The sequence below is a fragment of the Hyperoodon ampullatus genome (genome assembly GCF_949752795.1).
Source record: "Hyperoodon ampullatus genome assembly, chromosome: 4".
Lineage (NCBI taxonomy): Eukaryota > Metazoa > Chordata > Mammalia > Artiodactyla > Ziphiidae > Hyperoodon > Hyperoodon ampullatus.
In genome coordinates, this window is record NC_136917.1 from 161611780 (window position 1) to 161630664 (window position 18885).

General features: G+C 44.1%; 1 protein-coding gene across 1 annotated transcript in view; it reads left to right on the forward strand.

Annotated features, from left to right (window-relative positions):
- Positions 1-3135: 3135 nt before the first annotated feature.
- MYO10 (myosin X) overlaps positions 3136-18885 on the forward strand; it is a gene marked incomplete at both ends in the record, with an annotated part of 225099 nt that continues 209349 nt past the window's right edge. Inside the window, 2 exon segments of the mRNA XM_079701754.1 lie at positions 3136-3159; positions 3161-3238. Coding sequence (XP_079557880.1) covers positions 3136-3159; positions 3161-3238 — 102 coding nt within the window.

The window sequence follows — 18885 nt, forward strand, 5'->3', positions numbered from 1 at the left end:
TGTGAGCCTCTGTCACTTCTCAGAGGTCATAGTTTAATGTTTTAGTCCAAAGAGCTTTGACCATTGGGTAACACAGCTCCTTAAAAGGAAGCACTTAACTTTTCAATGCTTCCCCTTCTCTGTCCAATTTTGTCAAAGCCCTTGTAAATGTAACATATTCCTTTTAAACAACTGATTCCACCCCAAATACTTGAAACTTTGATATCCTGTTTAGAATGCTTAAAATAACATGCGCTTTGCTGTTTGTTCAGCAAATAGAATCTTACTGCTACTGTTTATCTTTACACCTTTCTGAGACTGTGCATTTATATGGAAAATCTGATGACTTCTGAAAGCATGAAGTGATGATACTCAAACATAGAATTGTCTACTTGGGTGATTACTAAAATGCAGATTCTTAGGCACCCAGCCCACCCCTGAGATTCAGAGTCATGTGTTTTTTTGCTTTTTCATTTTGACAACTGTCCTAGGGGATTTTGATAAAGTGGTGTCAACTTTTAAAAGAAATATAATTCAGTAAAATTCAACCCTTATGTATTGGATCTGCCTCACAATTCTTTTGAGGCAGGTTGGGGGTACGTAATTATTAACCATATCTTCTTAATCAATAGGGAAGTAACTTTCAAAAATAGTCTATTTTTTTGAGCAGTTCTAACTTTACAGAAAAATTGAGGGTAAAGTGTCCCTATATCCCAGTTCCCTTTATTATTAACATGTTGTATTAGCGTGGTACATTTGTTACAACTGATGAGCCAGTATTGGAAAGTGACTTTGAAATGACCATGGCCAAGGCTGCCAGTGGCTGGGCTGATTCTGGGAACCAAGCCGCACCCACATCCTCATTTGAACCAGCTGCCTGTACTTTCTCTCTTGAAAGATGTTCTATACAGATTAACACCATCATGACTGTAATTGCTCTGCGCCAGTATCTGAACACAGATGGCAGCAGGACTCATTTGACTAAGCACTATGGTGCCTGGGGTGGTTGGTATTTATCCTGGCTCCATCTTAACTTTCCACGCAACCTGGGACACAATCTTTAATGGCTTACATGTGTAAACCTGTGAAACAGGGCAATCACAGAGCACATCATGAATTAATTTAACCTTGAGTCTTTCCAAAGGGGAGTGGAGTGGGTACAACGATATTAATGCTGAAGAACTGCTCTGAGATAGGTTACAAACATGCTTGAATTTTCACACAAGGATTAGGGGGATGATTCATTCATTCATTCAGTCAGTCAGTCTCTGAAACAGGCTGGGGATACCAATTTGAAAGCAGTTTCCTCTCTCAAAGAGCTTCTATTCTCCCAACTGAAGATGGGTAGGACACCAACAAAAAGACCCTTGCAGAATATAGTTTTACCCCAACAAGATATAGTTTCCTCGGTAGTTGTAGGAATAAGCCACGCCCGGTGATTAGGTGGAGCTGGAAGTGGCACGAGTAGCTGGACATCTCTGGGCAGGCTTCCCATGGAAGATGTGACTTTCCAACTTGAGTCTTAAAGGATGGGTAGCAGTTGGCAAATCCCCTAGAGAGAACTTCTTAAACCATTTGTGGTTTGAGAAACCATTTGTTTCCAATCTGCCAGGTACCAATAGGAAAACCCTGCTGTGCCAGGTATGAGTCACCACGAGTCTGACAACACCCAAACTGGTTTATACTCGGTTCAAAGAGTCCACAGATCATGTGCTTGTATGTCGTGGCATTTTTTAAATTGCTACGAAAGTTTCTAAACCGTTGCTCCCAATTTCTCTACTTGTTACAGACAGGTTCCAAACAGTTTGCAGAACAGCACAAGGCCAGGTGTCATCCTTTGAAGGCACCTGAAATTTGATGGAAATGCAGATTATCAGCGCTCATTCCACTCAATTCCAGTCTGCATTTTAACAAGATTCCCAGGTGATTCCTGTGCACGCGAAAGTTTGAGGACCTGCCCCAGAGAAACCAGGACTCAGTACCAGGGGGTTTGATCCTTCATCCATCTCGCTTCCATTTGACTATCTGCTGCTTCCTTTAGGTCCAGGAAAGTGTTACATTTTTTAAGGTGCAATTGGCCACGTCCTCTTCCAGTTTACAAAACTACATTTTCCCACTGCGATGAAAACGTCTTTTATCCTGGGTGCAGGGGAGAAACTCCACACGGGTAGGCAGCTTCCAGAAATTCTGATTAGCCTCCCTTCTCCGCTTTGATCTAGCCCAACAGCCGGGGCAGCTCCACGGACCGCGCTTCCGTCCCCGGGGTCGCTCATCTGCCGAGCTGCATTAATGAGATCCGTGTTGAGCCGGTTCCAGGGCGTGCTAAAGATCAAAGGCACACACACACAAAAATCCCCGAACCCCTCCTCATTGGTGACTATTTGGTCTTTCTCACCAGAGGGAAGAGTCAACTCCCCCGCCCGCACCTAGGTGAGGAAGCGGGGAGGGAGCTGGGAGCCGCTGGGGCCCCGCCTTCTCCGCCCACCCCCGGAGCCTGCGGCGGCCCAAGGCGCAGAGTGGGCGGGGCCTGGGCGAAGATGGGGGCGGGGCGCGCCGGCCGCGCGAGGCCGAACCTTGCGGAAGCGCGGGGAGGGGTTGGCTGAGGGCTGGGCTCCTGCAGGGGCGGGGCGTGGCGGAGGGGCCGGGTGGGCCGGCTGAGTGGGCGGGGCTCAGCCCTTGGCGGGCGGGGCGAGGCGAGCGAGTGGGCGGGGCCGGATGAGCGGGCTGGGCGGGCTGTGCTCTCCTGTCCGCAAGTCTCCGTGTGGCCGTGAGCCGGTGAGCCCGGGCGCCCGAACACTCACCGGGGCGGCGCTCGAGCTGGGAGAGCCATTCCGGGCTCGCTTTGTGGCCGTTGTCCCCCTGCCCACCCCGAGTGCCTCCGGCCGGAGCGCAGAGGGAGGGGGCGCACTCCCCAGCCCCCCGCCTCCCTCCCCCAGCCGGGGGGAAGAATGTGCCACCAGCTGTTCTCCGCTCGCGATCGCGGCGCCCAGGAGTGAGGAACTTGCAGAAAGAGGAGACAAAGGCTGCAGTTGGGACGGATGAGTTAGAGACTTGGGTTTGGGCAAACAAAAGGTGCGAAAGACGAGAAGGGGAGAAGGAGATGGCAGCGGGGGAGCCCCGCGGGCTCGAGTTTCTGGGAGTCGCGCTGTGACACGCATGGTTTCCCCGGACCTTCTGCTGGGCTGACTTCCGCGAGCTGGGAGCCGGACTCGGGCGAGTTGGGGAGCGCACGGGAACAATGGACAACTTCTTCCCCGAGGTGAGTGCGCTCGCGGCCGGGAGGGCGGGCGCCGGCGTCCCGGGCCGGGCTGCTTTCCGTGAGCTGGGCGCGGGCTCCTTTCCTGCCCGGACCTGGCCTCCCAGGAGGGAGGGAGGTGCTCACCGCGCCGCGCGCACACACGCTACCGCGCGCACTTAGCCCGAGAGGGTGAAACTTTCTGGGAGTCGTCAGAAATCAAGCCCCGGGGAGTCTCTGGCTGAGTAATCCCTGGCGGGATTTATTTTGTCCCGCGCTCGCACTTGGCCCCAGGATGCAGCGAAGGTGAGCGTCCTTTTGCGGGGGTGGCTGGCTCACCGGGTGTCCCAGCGTCGACCCGCGCGAGGTGAGCTGGCGGACGAGGGGCCCGGCGGGGAGATGTGCCTGCCCGGCTGCCTGGGTGCAGGAAGCCCAATAAAACGTTCATCGGGGACTTGCCTTTCTCCAAGAAAGGTCTGGTCTGGAATTTCCTTTGCAAAACGTGCCGGCTTCCTGTGAGAGGGGTGCAAACACTTCCAGAGGAGACGCTTAATGAAGTGTGAGAAGGGAGAGACGAGGGTTTAATCGTTCACCATGTTCTCGGCCTGTCGGACCTTTGGAGTCTAGGTTCTAGTGCTCACCAAGAAGTGCTCTTCTAGGATTTGAGATCATTCCAGAGGGTGAGATCAAAAGATCACGTATTTGTGCTGACTGTCCCTGGCAGATTTGGAATTCGAATTTAAAGAAAATCGTTAAGAGCGAACATTGGTTATTTTTGAAAGATTAAACTGATGCTCCTTTTAGGGTCATTGAGGGCGGGACACCACGGTTACTTGAAACCCTTGACTTGAGAACCCTTTTCTCTGGGATCGAGAGTTAGCGTGGTTTCTTGGCTCCCTTTCCTTTCTTGGTTGTGTTTATTTAACAAATTCTATTTAAGTTTGAGGTTTGAAGTGGCTCAAAGTAAACTTAGTTGGCTTAATGAGTCTGGTGTGACTTTCATTGAAAGCCAGGGGATGTTTTGTAAATCCAGGACAGTTTTGGAACCTTCCAGCAAATTAGATTGGTGAGGGTTTGCCTCTGTGTTGGCTAACTTGCTTTCTCAGACTTATCTGGATTTATTATTTCAAGTCATTGTACTTTCTGGATGCCCACTTACTATAAATAGCCTGATGATTATTTATAGTGGCCAGAGTGGTATATTCTTGTGTAATAGTAATATCCTTTTTTTTTTTTTACGTGGTGTCTCACAGGTGATACCCACATTCATGGTGAGAGGTGGACTGGAAACGAATTAATCATTCATTAATACATATTTCTCCTTTTTTCTTTTAAATGAGACCTATAATTATGAGACTAGCGTTTGCTAATCCATAGACCTTCGTTTTCATGCCTGTAAGAAGGCACCAGAACTTTCTGCAGGAGTTGCAGGTTAACCAGTGATAAAAGACCAGTGGGCTAGTTTAATTGCTTTCATCTGTAAGAAAACCTGAGGCTCTGCCTGCGGGACTCTAATTCTTAACTTGTTTTTGGCGGGGGGAGGGAGGCCTTTATTTTGCTCTTGTGTTGTGACTTCTTTAGGAAATTTGATGAGACGTAGAATTTGTATTCGATTTGTTGGGGTCCCCGTCCCCATGAAGTCTGTCTGTGGACTGCAGGGGGCCAGTGACCTCCCCTTTGGAAGAACTCTTCCCCCTAGTGGAAATGGGGAGAACTGCAGGATAACATGGGGCAGCTGCAACCTCCTGCCCTGGTATCCTCCCATTGGACTTTGAAGTACTGTTTCTCCTTACACTATGCCTTGGTTCAGTGTAAGGAGACCTAGTTGTTGGATTTTATATCCATGATTAATATAATATTGAAGTTGGCCTTCAGAGATCTTCTTCTCCATCCCCTGCCTTTCCTAGATGAAGAATCTTAATCCAAAGACGTTAAGTCACTTGCCCAAGGTTGAAGAGGTTGTTATAGAACTCACAGCCTTTTTGCTCTTTTGCTGGTGACTTTAGTATTGGGGGATATTTTTATTCAAAGTTATACATTTACTCTTGTGATGTATTTCTATTACAATGTTAATTTCTAATCAGAAATTAACTTCTGATTAATTTATTTCTAGTCAGTAGTAATTTCTAATCAGAGTTTTTCCTCTAACCATAATTACTTTGAATGGGAAGCCAGCAGGGCCAGAGAGGCTATACAGTGCTATTAATTGAAGACATACTCCTAACATAGATCCTGTCTCTATGGATCTCTCTGTGGAGTAAGTGTGGAAGTGATATATTTCCAAGGACGGCAAAATTGTAAGGCCTCTTGTGTCACAAAGTGGTGTCCTGTTCTTTGGTAACTTTTCCCATTGTGACTTAAGGATAATAACTTATTGCTTGTTGGACAGCAATTTGAAGCTAATGTTAACAATTGAAAAAAAATTGAATGAGATGTCGCATGTATTAGCTTTATGTGTGAATGGCCAAATAACAAGGAAACAAGAGCTCCATGTGACTCGCAGCTGCTATTTAGAGCTAGACCAGAGTTTCTCAAACTGGGTACCATTGACATTCTGGGTCAGTCAATTCTTTGGTGTGGGGGAACTGTCCTGTGTAGAGTGGGATGCTAGGCAGCATCCCTGGTCTCTACTCGCTAGATGCTACTAGCATCCCCAAGTTGTGACAACCAAAATGTCTGCAGACGTTGCCAAATGAGCCACAGAGGACAAAATCATTCCCCGTTGAGACCCACTGAATTAGACTCACGAAGCAGTTGCCTCGTGGAATTCATTCCCGTGCGTGTTGCAGGCATAGCTTTCTTGCCCACTTTACGTAGCATCAGGCCTCTGACTGCCGGTCACCTGGAAGATTGTGAGGCTTGTGCCCGGCAGCTGATGGCTACTGACCTCAAAATGTACCCGGGGATTGGAGAAACTGAGCACCCTACACTCCCCAACTGAGTTTCAGTTTCTTCACGGCCTTAGATCTTTATGACATCTCTCGAGTGAATTGTGTGCGCACTTCTCGGAAATTTGCTTTTTCAGCATTTAGAGGTAAGTTGTTAAAAAGTTACTTCACGAAGAACCTAAGGTTAGGTATATCTGTAACCAGAAGCAATTTTTAAAACAAACTGAAAAGGCTCAACCGGCAAAGTGGCAAGACTGCTGTGCAAGCGTGTTGATGGTTTGAAGTGGCCGCTGTTTCCAAGTCCCCAGTGCTGGGTACAGTGCCTAGAATACTGGAGGGGCCAGTCAATGCCAGCTGGACACGTAAACGAGCGGGACTTCTCTGTCTTGTTTTAGGAACAGGCATGGCATGATGGCTGTTCAAGCGAAAGATCTTTTGAGGCTCATTAACTGGACATATATGAACACTTTGATTTTTTAGGAGTGTGTAAAATATACACAAGTAAGATACTCATAAACACATAAATACAAACATAAAGTAGGTATTAATGCCAAGCGCTAAATTGTTAGTGGCAAGCATTCCAGCTGTACCTGTTTCTTACAGCCTGGTTCACCCTGGGCTGGAACAAACGCACCTCTCCAGGTGTTAAGTGGAAACACCTTCCTCATTTCCACTTAATTTGGGGTGGTGTCTTAATTTCGGTTGTTACCTGGGGTTCAAATAGTTTTTTAAGCTGGAACGAGTTCTGGAGCCTATTTTTTCTCCCCTTTTTATAGTGTTTTGTTTGTTTCACATCTTACTGATATTTTTTATCTTGGTAAAAGAAATAAGACTATTGATTTTGACAGCTCCTTTCTCTCCCTTCCCCCGCCCCCCAATCATCTCTCAAGGGCAAAAGGCAAGCGCCGAGGACTTCCTTGTCCCACCACATCCTGCAGGCCACCCCTTCGACGACTGTAAAATGGAATCATCAGAACATTCCCTGGTGTCCCCTTTTCCCACAGTGGAGTCACAGTGCCGTGCCCTTTCTGCACACCCCGCAAGGATTCCTGTTGTCACTTTTGGGCCTTGCCATGTTGGGTGCAACAAAGGCACGGAAGCAGCTGGGAGCAGGGAGCCCTGGTCTTCTGGGCGCTCACCTCTCCCCAGATCAGGCCCAGAGCAGTGTGGGTAGGGCCGGCACTGTTTAACCAGAGCTGTGCAGAGAGAGTGCCGAGTGTTTGTTTTTCCGGCTCTGCTGGCTTTTAAGTGAGGTCACCTTTAAGGACACAAGCCTTGAATGCGCTCTTCTATGGAGTGATGGGAAATAGGGTACCTCCTTATAAATGGGTTTCAAAATTTTGCATTCGGAATAACTGCTACGTAATTCAGTAAGTCCCCTACATAACGACCGAGTTCCGTTCCCAGAGCACGTTCGTTAAGTCCAATTTTGTTTTTAAGTCCAACAGAGTTAGCCTAGGTACCCAACTAACACAATTGGCTCCATAGGACTGTACTGTAATAGGTTTATAATACTTTTCACACAAATAATACATAAAAAAACAAACACAAAAAATAAAGAGAACATGTTTAATCTTACAGGACAGTACCTTGAAATGTACAGTAGTCCAGTACAGCAGCTGACATCCAGGGCTGGCATCAGGTGAACAGGCAAGAAGAGCTACTGACTGGAGGAGGGAGAGGAGGTGGGAGATGGTAGAGCTGAACGATCCTCAGCCATAGGAGATGGAGGGAAAGCTGCAGTTTCACTCGCGCCTGACGTTGATGGAACACACATTCGCATCTTTGAAAGTTCACAACTTGAAGGTTCGCGTGTAGGGGTATTATAGTCTCAGGTCATTGATTTGCAGGGCAGGCTCAAGCAGGAGCGGCCAATGACGTCTACAGGAAGCTGGGCCACACCTCTCTGGGCCTGAATGCCCCTGGGTGGATTGAGAGCCTCGTCCCTAAGAGCAGAAGAGATGTGGCCTCTGGGAGGCTGGCTGTACCCTCCACACCTATGGGCTCTCAGCCAGGTTATCTGACCTTCCTGCGCTTCCTTTCTCTGTCTGTAAGTGAGCATAATAGTGTTGACCTTGCATGGTTATTAGAATTCGAGATAAGATTTACAAAGCTCTTGGCACCTGGTAAGTGAGTAATAATAAAAGGTTAGAGTAACTTAGGAATTAAGAAGGAGTGGCCTTTGATGGTGACTGAAATCCCAGTACTCTATGGTGCAGGGAAATCTTGGTCTTCGAGCTGTTCCCAGTATCATTTCTGGTGCTAGATTGCACTTATTGATTTTCTCCCTTTTGACCAATACACTTCTGGCTGATTTTCCAGAATTCTGTCTAAAGCATGTCTAGATTGCTTATAAAGTCAAGCTCACGTTCTTAGTCCGGTTTCCAAGGCCTTCTGATCTTGCACCTCTCTTTATTCTTTTCCCGCATGTGAGTTCTGTTCCAGAGGGTCTGTTGCCAGTCCTCCTCCATACCTTCGCGTGTGCCCTTCTCTCTGCCGATCGGATGTCCTGCCTGTCTAGCTCCTTTTTGAAACCATCTCCAACAAGTCTAGTTCATGGTCACTCCTCTCTTTCCTATGAACTTGACTCTACTTCTTTCTGTCCTGGTTGTGTGAGGAATTTACCCCTTTTACCTAGAGGCTTTACTTATTTTGTTTTTCCTTCTCAGATGAATAGACAGAGCCTTGAGAGGTTAAATAATCCGATTTATGAGCTACACGTGGAACAACTCCTACAGAACACCTACTGAACGCTGGCAGAAGACCCCAGACCTCCCAAAAGGCAAGAAACTCCCCACATACCTGGGTAGGGCAAAGCGGAGAGATTCCCGCACAGAGGATCGGTGCCGAGCGGCACTCACCAGCCCGAGAGGCTTGTCTGCTCGCCCGCCGGGGCGGGCGGCGCTGGAAGCTGAGGCTCGGGCTTCGGTCAGAGCGCAGGGAGAGGACTGGGGCTGGCGGCGAGAACTCAGCCTGAAGGGGGCTAGTGTGCCACAGCTGGCCGGGAGGGAGTCCGGGAGAACTCTGGAGCTGCCGAAGAGGCAAGAGACTTGTTCTTCCCTCTTGGTTTCCTGCTGCGCGAGGAGAGGGGATTAAGAGCGCTGCTTAAAGGGGCTCCACAGACGGGCGCGAGTCGCGACTGAAAGCGCGGAGCCCAGTGACGGGCGTGGGACGCTGGGGCTGCTGCTGCCGCCGCCAAGAAGCCCGTGTGCGAGCGCAGGTCACTGTCCACACCGCCCTTCCGGGAGCCTGAGCAGCCCACCACTGCCGGGGTCCCGGGATCCAGGGGCGGCTTCCCTGGGAGAACGCACGGCGCGCCTCGGGCTGGTGCAACGTCACGCCGACCTCTGCCGCTGCAGGCTCGCCCCGCACTCCGTGCCCCTCCCTCCCGCCCGGCCTGAGTGAGCCAGAGTTCCCGAAGAGGCTGCTCCTTTAACCCTTTCCTGTCTGAGCGAAGAACAGACGCCCTCCGGCGACCTACACGCAGAGGCGGGGCCAAATCCAAAGCTGAGACCCGGGAGCTGTGAGAACAAAGAAGAGAAAGGGAAACCTCTCCCAGCAGCCTCAGAAGCAGCGGATTAAAGCTCCACAATCAACTTGATGTACCCTGCATCTGTGGAATACATGAATAGACAACAAATCATCCCAAATTGAGGAGCCAGGAGTCAGTACTGTGCCTCTGAGGTGGGAGAGCCAACTTCAGGACACTGGTCCACAAGAGACCTCCCAGCTCCACATAATATCAAACGGCGAAAATCTTCCAGAGATCTCCATCTCAACACCAGCACCCAGCTTCACTCAACGACCAGCAAGCTACAGTGCTGGACACCCTATGCCAAACAACTAGCAAGACAGGAACACAACGCCACCCATTAGCAGAGAGGTGGCCTAAAATCATAAAAAGTCTGCAGACACCCCAAAACACACCACCAGACGTGGACCTGCCCACCAGAAAGACAAGATCCAGCCTCATCCACCAGAACACAGGCACTAGTCCCCTCGACCAGGAAACCTACACAACCCACTAAACCAACCTTAGCCACTGGGGACAGACACCAAAAACAACAGGAACTACGAACCTGCAGCCGGCAAAAAGGAGACCCCAAACACAGTAACATAAGCAAAATGAGAAGACAGAAAAACACACAGCAGGAGAAGGAGCAAGATAAAAACCCACCAGACCTAACAAATGAAGAGGTAATAGGCAGTCTATCTGAAAAAGAATTCAGAATAATGATAGTAAAGATGATCCAAAATCTTGGAAATAGAATAGACAAAATGCAAGAAACAGTTAACAAGGACCTAGTAGAACTAAAGATGAATCAAGCATCGATTAAAAACACAATAAATGAAATGAAAAATACTCTAGATGGGATCAATAGCAGAATAACTGAGGCAGAAGAACGGATAAGTGAGGTGGAAGATAAAATAGTGGAAATAACTAATGCAGAGCAAAATAAAGAGAAAAGAATGAAAAGAACAGAGGACAATATCAGAGACCTCTGGGACAACATTAAACGCACCAACATTCGAATTATAGGGGTTCCAGAAGAAGAAGAGAAAAAGAAAGGGACTGAGAAAATATTTGAAGAGATTATAGTTGAAAACTTCCCTAATATGGGAAAGGAAATAGTTAATCAAGTCCAAGAAGCACAGAGAGTCCCATACAGAATAAATCCAAGGAGAAATACGCCAAGACACATATTAATCAAACTGTCAAAAATTAAACACAAAGAAATCATATTAAAAGCAGCAAGGCAAAAACAACAAATAACACACAAGGGAATCCCCATCAGGATAACAGCTGATCTCTCAGCAGAAACTCTACAAGCCAGAAGGGAGTGGCAGGACATAATTAAAGTGATGAAGGAGAGAAACCTGCAACCAAGATTACTCTACCCAGCAAGGATCTCATTCAGATTTGATGGAGAAATTAAAACCTTTACAGACAAGCAAAAGCTGAGAGAGTTCAGCACCACCAAACCAGCTTTACAACAAATGCTAAAGGAACTTCTCTAGGCAAGAAACACAACAGAAGGAAAAGACCTACAATAACGAACCCAAAACAATTAAGAAAATGGGAATAGGAACATACATATCGATAATTACCTTAAATGTAAATGGACTAAACGCTCCCACCAAAAGACACAGATTGGCTGAATGGATACAAAAACAAGACCCATATATATGCTGTCTACAAGAGACCCACTTCAGACCTAGAGACACATACAGACTGAAAGTAAGGGGATGGAAAAAGATATTCCATGCAAATGGAAACCAAAAGAAAGCTGGAGTAGCAATTCTCATATCAGACAAAATAGACTTTAAAATAAAGACTACTAGAAGAGACAAAGAAGGACACTACATAATGATCAAGGGATCGATCCAAGAAGAAGATATAACAATTGTAAATATTTATGCACCCAACATAGGAGCACCTCAATACATAAGGCAAACACTAACAGCCATAAAAGGAGAAATCGACAGTAACACAATCATAGTAGGGGACTTTAACACCCCACTTTCACCAATGGACAGATCATCCAAAATGAAAATAAATAAGGAAACACAAGCTTTAAATGATACATTAAACAAGATGGACTTAATTGATATTTATAGGACATTCCATCCAAAAACAACAGAATACACATTTTTCTCAAGTGCTCATGGAACATTCTCCAGGATAGATCATATCTTGGGTCACAAATCAAGCCTTGGTAAATTTAAGAAAATTGAAATTGTATCAAGTATCTTTTCCGACCACAATGCTATGAGACTAGATATCAATTACAGGAAAAGAGCTATAAAAAATACAAACACATGGAGGCTAAACAATACATTACTTAATAACGAAGTGATCACTGAAGAAATCAAAGAGGAAATAAAAAAATACCTAGAAACAAATGACAATGGAGACACGACGACCCAAAACCTATGGGATGCAGCAAAAGCAGTTCTAAGAGGGAAGTTTATAGCAATACAATCCCACCTTAAGAAACAGGAAATATCTCGACTAAACAACCTAACCTTGCACCTAAAGCAATTAGAGAAAGAAGAACAAAAACATCCCAAAGTTAGCAGAAGGAAAGAAATCATAAAAATCAGATCAGAAATAAATGAAAAAGAAATGAAGGAAACAATAGCAAAGATCAATAAAACTAAAAGCTGGTTCTTTGAGAAGATAAACAAAATTGATAAACCATTAGCCAGACTCATCAAGAAAAAAAGGGAGAAGACTCAAATCAATAGAATTAGAAATGAAAAAGGAGAAGTAACAACTGACACTGCAGAAATACAAAAGATCGTGAGAGATTACTATAAGCAACTCTATGCCAATAAAATGGACAACCTGGAAGAAATGGACAAATTCTTAGAAATGCACAACCTGCCAAGACTGAATCAGGAAGAAATAGAACATATGAACAGACCAATCACAAGCACTGAAATTGAAACTGTGATAAAAAATCTTCCAACAAACAAAAGCCCAGGACCAGATGGCTTCACAGGCGAATTCTATCAAGCATTTAGAGAAGAGCTAACGCCTATCCTTCTCAAACTCTTCCAAAATATAGCAGAGGGAGGAACACTCCCAAACTCATTCTACGAGGCCACCATCACCTTGATACCAAAACCAGACAAGGATGTCACAAAGAAAGAAAACTACAGGCCAATATCACTGATGAACATAGATGCAAAAATCCTCAACAAAATACTAGCAAACAGAATCCAACAGCACATTAAAAGGATCATACACCATGATCAAGTGGGGTTTATCCCAGGAATGCAAGGATTCTTCAATATACGCAAATCAATCAACGTGATACACCATATTAACAAATTGAAGGAGAAAAACCATATGATCATCTCAATAGATGCAGAGAAAGCTTTCGACAAAATTCAACACCCATTCATGATAAAAACCCTGCAGAAAGTAGGCATAGAGGGAACTTTCCTCAACATGATGGAGGCCATATATGACAAACCCACAGCCAGCATCGTCCTCAATGGTGAAAAACTGAAACCATTTCCACTAGGATCAGGAACAAGACAAGGTTGCCCACTCTCACCACTCTTGTTCAACATAGTTTTGGAAGTTTTAGCCACAGCAATCGGAGAGGAAAAGCAAATAAAAGGAATCCAAATCGGAAAAGAAGAAGTAGAGCTGTCACTGTTTGCAGATGACATGATGCTATACGTAGAGAATCCTAAAGATGCTACCAGAAAACTACTAGAGCTAATCAATGAATTTGGTAAAGCAGAGGATACAAAATTAATGCACAGAAATCTCTGGCATTCCTATATACTAATGATGAAAAATCTGAAAGTGAAATCAAGGAAACACTCCCATTTACCATTGCAACAAAAAGAATAAAATATCTAGGAATAAACCTACCTAAGGAGACAAAAGACCTGTATGCAGAAAATTATAAGACACTGATGAAAGAAATTAAAGATGATACAAATAGATGGAGAGATGTACCATGTTCTTGGATTGGAAGAATCAACATTGTGAAAATGACTCTACTACCCAAAGCAATCTACAGATTCAATGCAATCCCTATCAAAATACCACTGGCATTTTTCACAGAACTAGAACAAAAAATTTCACAATTTGTATGGAAACACAAAAGACCCCGAATAGCCAAAGCAATCTTGAGAACGAAAAATGGAGCTGGAGGAGTCAGGCTCCCTGACTTCAGACTATACTACAAAGCTGCAGTAATCAAGACAGTATGGTACTGGCACAGAAACAGAAAGATAGATCAATGGAACAGGATAGAAAGCCCAGAGATAAACCCACGGACATATGGTCACCTTATCTTTGATAAAGGAGGCAGGAATGTACAGTGGAGAAAGGACAGTCTCTTCAATAAGTGGTGTTGGGAAAACTGGACAGGGACATGTAAAAGTATGAGATTCGATCACTCCCTAACACCATACACAAAAATAAGCTCAAAATGGATTAAAGACCTAAATGTAAGGCCAGACACTATCAAACTCTTAGAGGACAACATAGGCAGAACACTCTATGACATAAATCACAGCAAGATCCTTTTTGACCCACCTCCTAGAGAAATGGAAATAAAGACAAAAATAAACACATGGGACCTAATGAAACTTAAAAGCTTTTGCACAGCAAAGGAAACCATAAACAAGACCAAAAGACAACCCTCAGAATGGGAGAAAATATTTGCAAATGAAGCAACTGACAAAGGATTAATCTCCAAAATTTATAAGCAGCTCATGCAGCTCAATAACAAAAAAACAAACAACCCAATCCAAAAATGGGCAGAAGACCTAAATAGACATTTCTCCACAGAAGATATACAGACTGCCAACAAACACATGAAAGGATGCTCAACATCATTAATCATTAGAGAAATGCAAATCAAAACTACAATGAGATATCATCTCACACCAGTCAGAATGGCCATCATCAAAAAATCTAGAAACAATAAATGCTGGAGAGGGTGTGGAAAAAAGGGAACACTCTTGCACTGCTGGTGGGAATGTGAATTGGTACAGCCACTATGGAGAACGGTATGGAGGTTCCTTAAAAAACTACAAATAGAACTACCATATGACCCTGCAATCCCACTACTGGGCATATACCCTGAGAAAACCATAATTCAAAAAGAGACATGTACCAAAATGTTCATAGCAGCCCTATTTACAATAGCCCGGAGATGGAAACAACCTAAGTGTCCATCATTGGATGAATGGGTAAAGAAGATGTGGCACATACATACAATGGAATATTACTCAGCCATAAAAAGAAATGAAATTGAACTATTTGTAATGAGGTGGATGGACCTAGAGTCTGTCATACAGAGTGAAGTAAGTCAGAAAGAGAAAGACAAATACTGTATGCTGACACATATATATGGAATTTAAGAAAAAAAAAGGTCATGAAGAACATAGGGGTAAGACAGGAATAAAGACACAGACCTACTAGAGAATGGACTTGAGGATATGGGGAGGGGGAAGGGTAAGCTGTGACAAAGTGAAAGAGCGGCATGGACATATATACACTACCAAACGTAAGGTAGATAGCTAGTGGGAAGCAGCCGCATAGCACAGGGAGATCAGCTCGGTGCTTTGTGACCGCCTGGAGGGGTGGGATAGGGAGGGTGGGAGGGAGACGCAAAAGGGAGGGGATATGGGAACATATGTATACATATAACTGATTAAATTTGTGATAAAGCAAAAAATAATAAAAAAAAAAAAATGTTGAAAAAAAAATAATCCGATTTATAAGTTTTATCACCTCGTTTGCACTCAAAGGTCCTTAGGGATGGGATTCTATCCTTGTGTAGCCGTTATTTTCCTCTCGAGTACAGATTTTTTTTATGGTGGGAGGGGAGATGCTTCTAACTTTTTCCTTTGATTATGAAGCATTTTACAGTTCTTTGAAGACAGTAAAAAATATGTTTGCTGTTTATTGAGTGCTTATTGTGTGCAAGGCATGTTTCTGAGCACTTTCCATTCAGTAATTAATTTATTTAACAACCCTATGAGTAAGGCTCCATCGATGAGGAAAGTGAGGCAGAGAGAGGTTAAATAACTGGCCCAGGGTCACACAGTTAGAAAGTGGTGGCCAGGCTTTGAACCCACACAGGATGTCTCCAGAGGGTCTGCTCTTCACTGCCATGCTTTACTCTCCTGTGGGTGTCATTTGTCTTATGCTTGCATCACTGTTTCTTTGATGAAGTACTTAAGACCTTAGGCAGTTAGTGAATGATTTTTGAGTTGAAAACTGCATGGGGGTTTGGGAAAACAAGCCCACGCCCCAGAAACACTGCAAACCCAGCAGGAAAATGTTCATCAGTTTTTGAACATGCCTCCAATTTTTATTTGGTGTGCCTTTTACTTAGGAAAGACAATTACCTTCTGTTTCCTTGTAAGATGTGGTTTCTAAAGCTGCCGGCCCCAACCTCATGAGGATGGTAGGGAGATTTAGGTAATAAGACACTTAGAAAACTAGATTTTTGAGAAGTAGTTATTTTATTAAAAGAAAGGATAGGACTCATTTGTCTCCCTATTCTAAGTCTCAATTATCAGAGTGTTCCTCTTGGAGGTTTTCTGATGGAATCTTCTCTTTCGATTAAAGATTCTGGCCACCTTCCCAGAGTTTCTCTATATCCGTTGTTTTACTTGTTAGCTTATTAATGCTTGTGGGTGAAGTGATCTTTGACAGGAGAGCGGAACATTTCTCATAGAGTATTCCTTGAATAAAACATTTTGATACCTCACTAAAAGCTGTTTGGGAAATGTGTCCTCCAGGCTTAATATATGAAACTTGAGCCCCCAGTTTAAATCTAGCCCCTCGTGTCACATGACATCACATCATCTGACTCTGCCAGTTACAGGAAAAAGTGTTAGAGTTCTTGTGGCAAAGCCATGCCACATCTGTTGAAACACAGCCAGAGCAGGGGCGGACCAGATGGCAGTTAGGCATTTCATAGTTCTATCTTCTCTCCAGCTTCAGTATCTACTCTTCAGGATGAAAATTGCCTCTGTAGAAAGGCATTTAAAATTGCGGTAATTAAAAAAAAAGAGAGAGAGATTTATATTAGAAAAGGTAGGCAATGTTGAATTTTTGTATTTTGTGGTAGGGATGTTTATCTTTATTACCTGTCAGTGATTAAAGGGCAAGGTAAAATGAGATTTGGACGTTGGAATAGAAAGTAGCTTTTTCACTTGGCCTCTTACCTAATACTGGGTCCTCATAATTCTTTTAAGTGTCATTTTTGGGGGTCAGTTAATAACATGTAAGCAGTATCCATTGACAGTGATGTACATTGTGGAGAGAAGTGGACTTACCTCTTTGTAGAGTCTGTGTTCATGCTATCTACTTTGTGTGTTAAAAGTCTATTTAAAAGTTTTTCTGGTAGACTTCATGCTCATGTGTGTGGCTACCATTGATTTTTGGGTTTTATCAGCTTCATAGATACTTAAATTGGGTTGCTAGGAATATATGTAGAATTAGGAGTGTTCTTGCTTAAAAACAAAAGCTTTGATAAACATAGATTTACAATATTACTTTTCCATGTCATTCTTAAATTTTTTTCTTTCCTTAATCCTGCAAAGAGTATGTGCTAAGTTTAGAAAATTTAGGAAATGCCATAAGCAAAGGACAAAAACTCTCTCAGTCCTACTCTTAATGTTTTGTGGTATATGCTTTCTTTGCCTCTGTATCTGTTTCTGTGAAAGCGCACCTGTAATGTTTTTCACTTAAGAGTTGCTTGAGAGGGCTTCCCTGGTGGCGCAGTGGTTAAGAATCCGCCTGCCAATACAGGGGACATGAGTTCGAGCCCTGGTCTGGGAAGAGCCCACATGCCGCGGAGCAGCTAAGCCCGTGCGCCACAACTACTGAGCCTGCGAGCCACAACTACTGAGCTTGCGTGCCCGTGTTCTGCAACAAGAGAAGCCACTGCAAGGAGAAGCCTGAATGCCGCAACTAGAGAAAGCCCGCGCGCAGCAACGAAGACCCAATGCAACCAAAACCCAACACAACCAAAAATAAAATAAATAAATTTAAAAGAGTTGCTTGAGAAAAGCTTTAAATGGCAAGGATCTTGCATGTATACAGACGGCCCCTGTGATTTTCAGGGCCGGGGACAGGAGTACAAATGCAAGCCCCATATCCCATCTGTAAAATATTTAAGTTATAAATCAAGCTTCCAAACTGGTAAATAAGTGTCTTCTCTTCTCCTACCTTGATAAATATACCTTCATTAGGACACAGTCGAAAAATGTCTAAAGCTATGGGTTTTATTGCCCAAAGTCAGACTATGAAAGATGAATGAAGATAATTATAGTTGCACACGTGTGGGTGTCCTATTGATGAACCAGTGATGTCTGCGTGAGTAATAGACATATACTCCATAGTAAATTTTCCATAGGTCTACTTTTCTTGCCCATATTTCAGCAGAATCACTAATTATATGGTTACAGTCAAGATTTTCACAATAATTTATGTGTTACTGACAGTAATGCTAAAGTAAAAAACCTTTCTTGAGTCATTGTGGTTCTTTAATTGATTTCGGTTTGGGGATGCTAAGGCAGCCAGTAGTTATTGGCATTGTCAACAAAATTCATACAGCAATATTTAGGTTAAAAAAAGGAATAAGATTATTGGGCTTCCCTGGTGGCGCAGTGGTTGAGAATCTGCCTGCTAATGCAGGGGATACGGGTTCGAGCCCTGGTCTGGGAGGATCCCACATGCCGCGGAGCAACTAGGCCTGTGAGCCACAACTACTGAGCCTGCGCGTCTGGAGCCTATGCTCCGCAACAAGAGAGGCCGCGATAGTGAGAGGCCCACGCGCCGCAATGAAGAGTGGCCCCTGCTTGCCAGAACTAGAGGAAGCCCTCACACAGAAACGAAGACCCAACACAGCAAAAATAAATTAATTAATTAATAAACTCCTACCCCCAACATCTTCTTTAAAAAAAAAAAAAAGAGGAATGAGATTATGTGTGATAGGTTAGTGATACTGCAGGAAGCACAAAATATTTTAATTTTATTGTATAAGTCATATCATTAATATTGTGAATTTCCAGTGTTTCTTAAAATATTCCTCAAACTTTTCAATCCTGTGTATATTATAAAGAAAACTGAAAACAGAAGTCAATTTGTTAAAAATCTGTTTTCAGATGAGACTAAACCTTAATGCATCTCAGCCAGAAAATAGTCTACATATAAAGATGTGTGAATCTTTTTCTTCCTAGTCATGCAAATGTTTTTATTGCCTTATATTTTCTTAAAATACCAATTTTGTT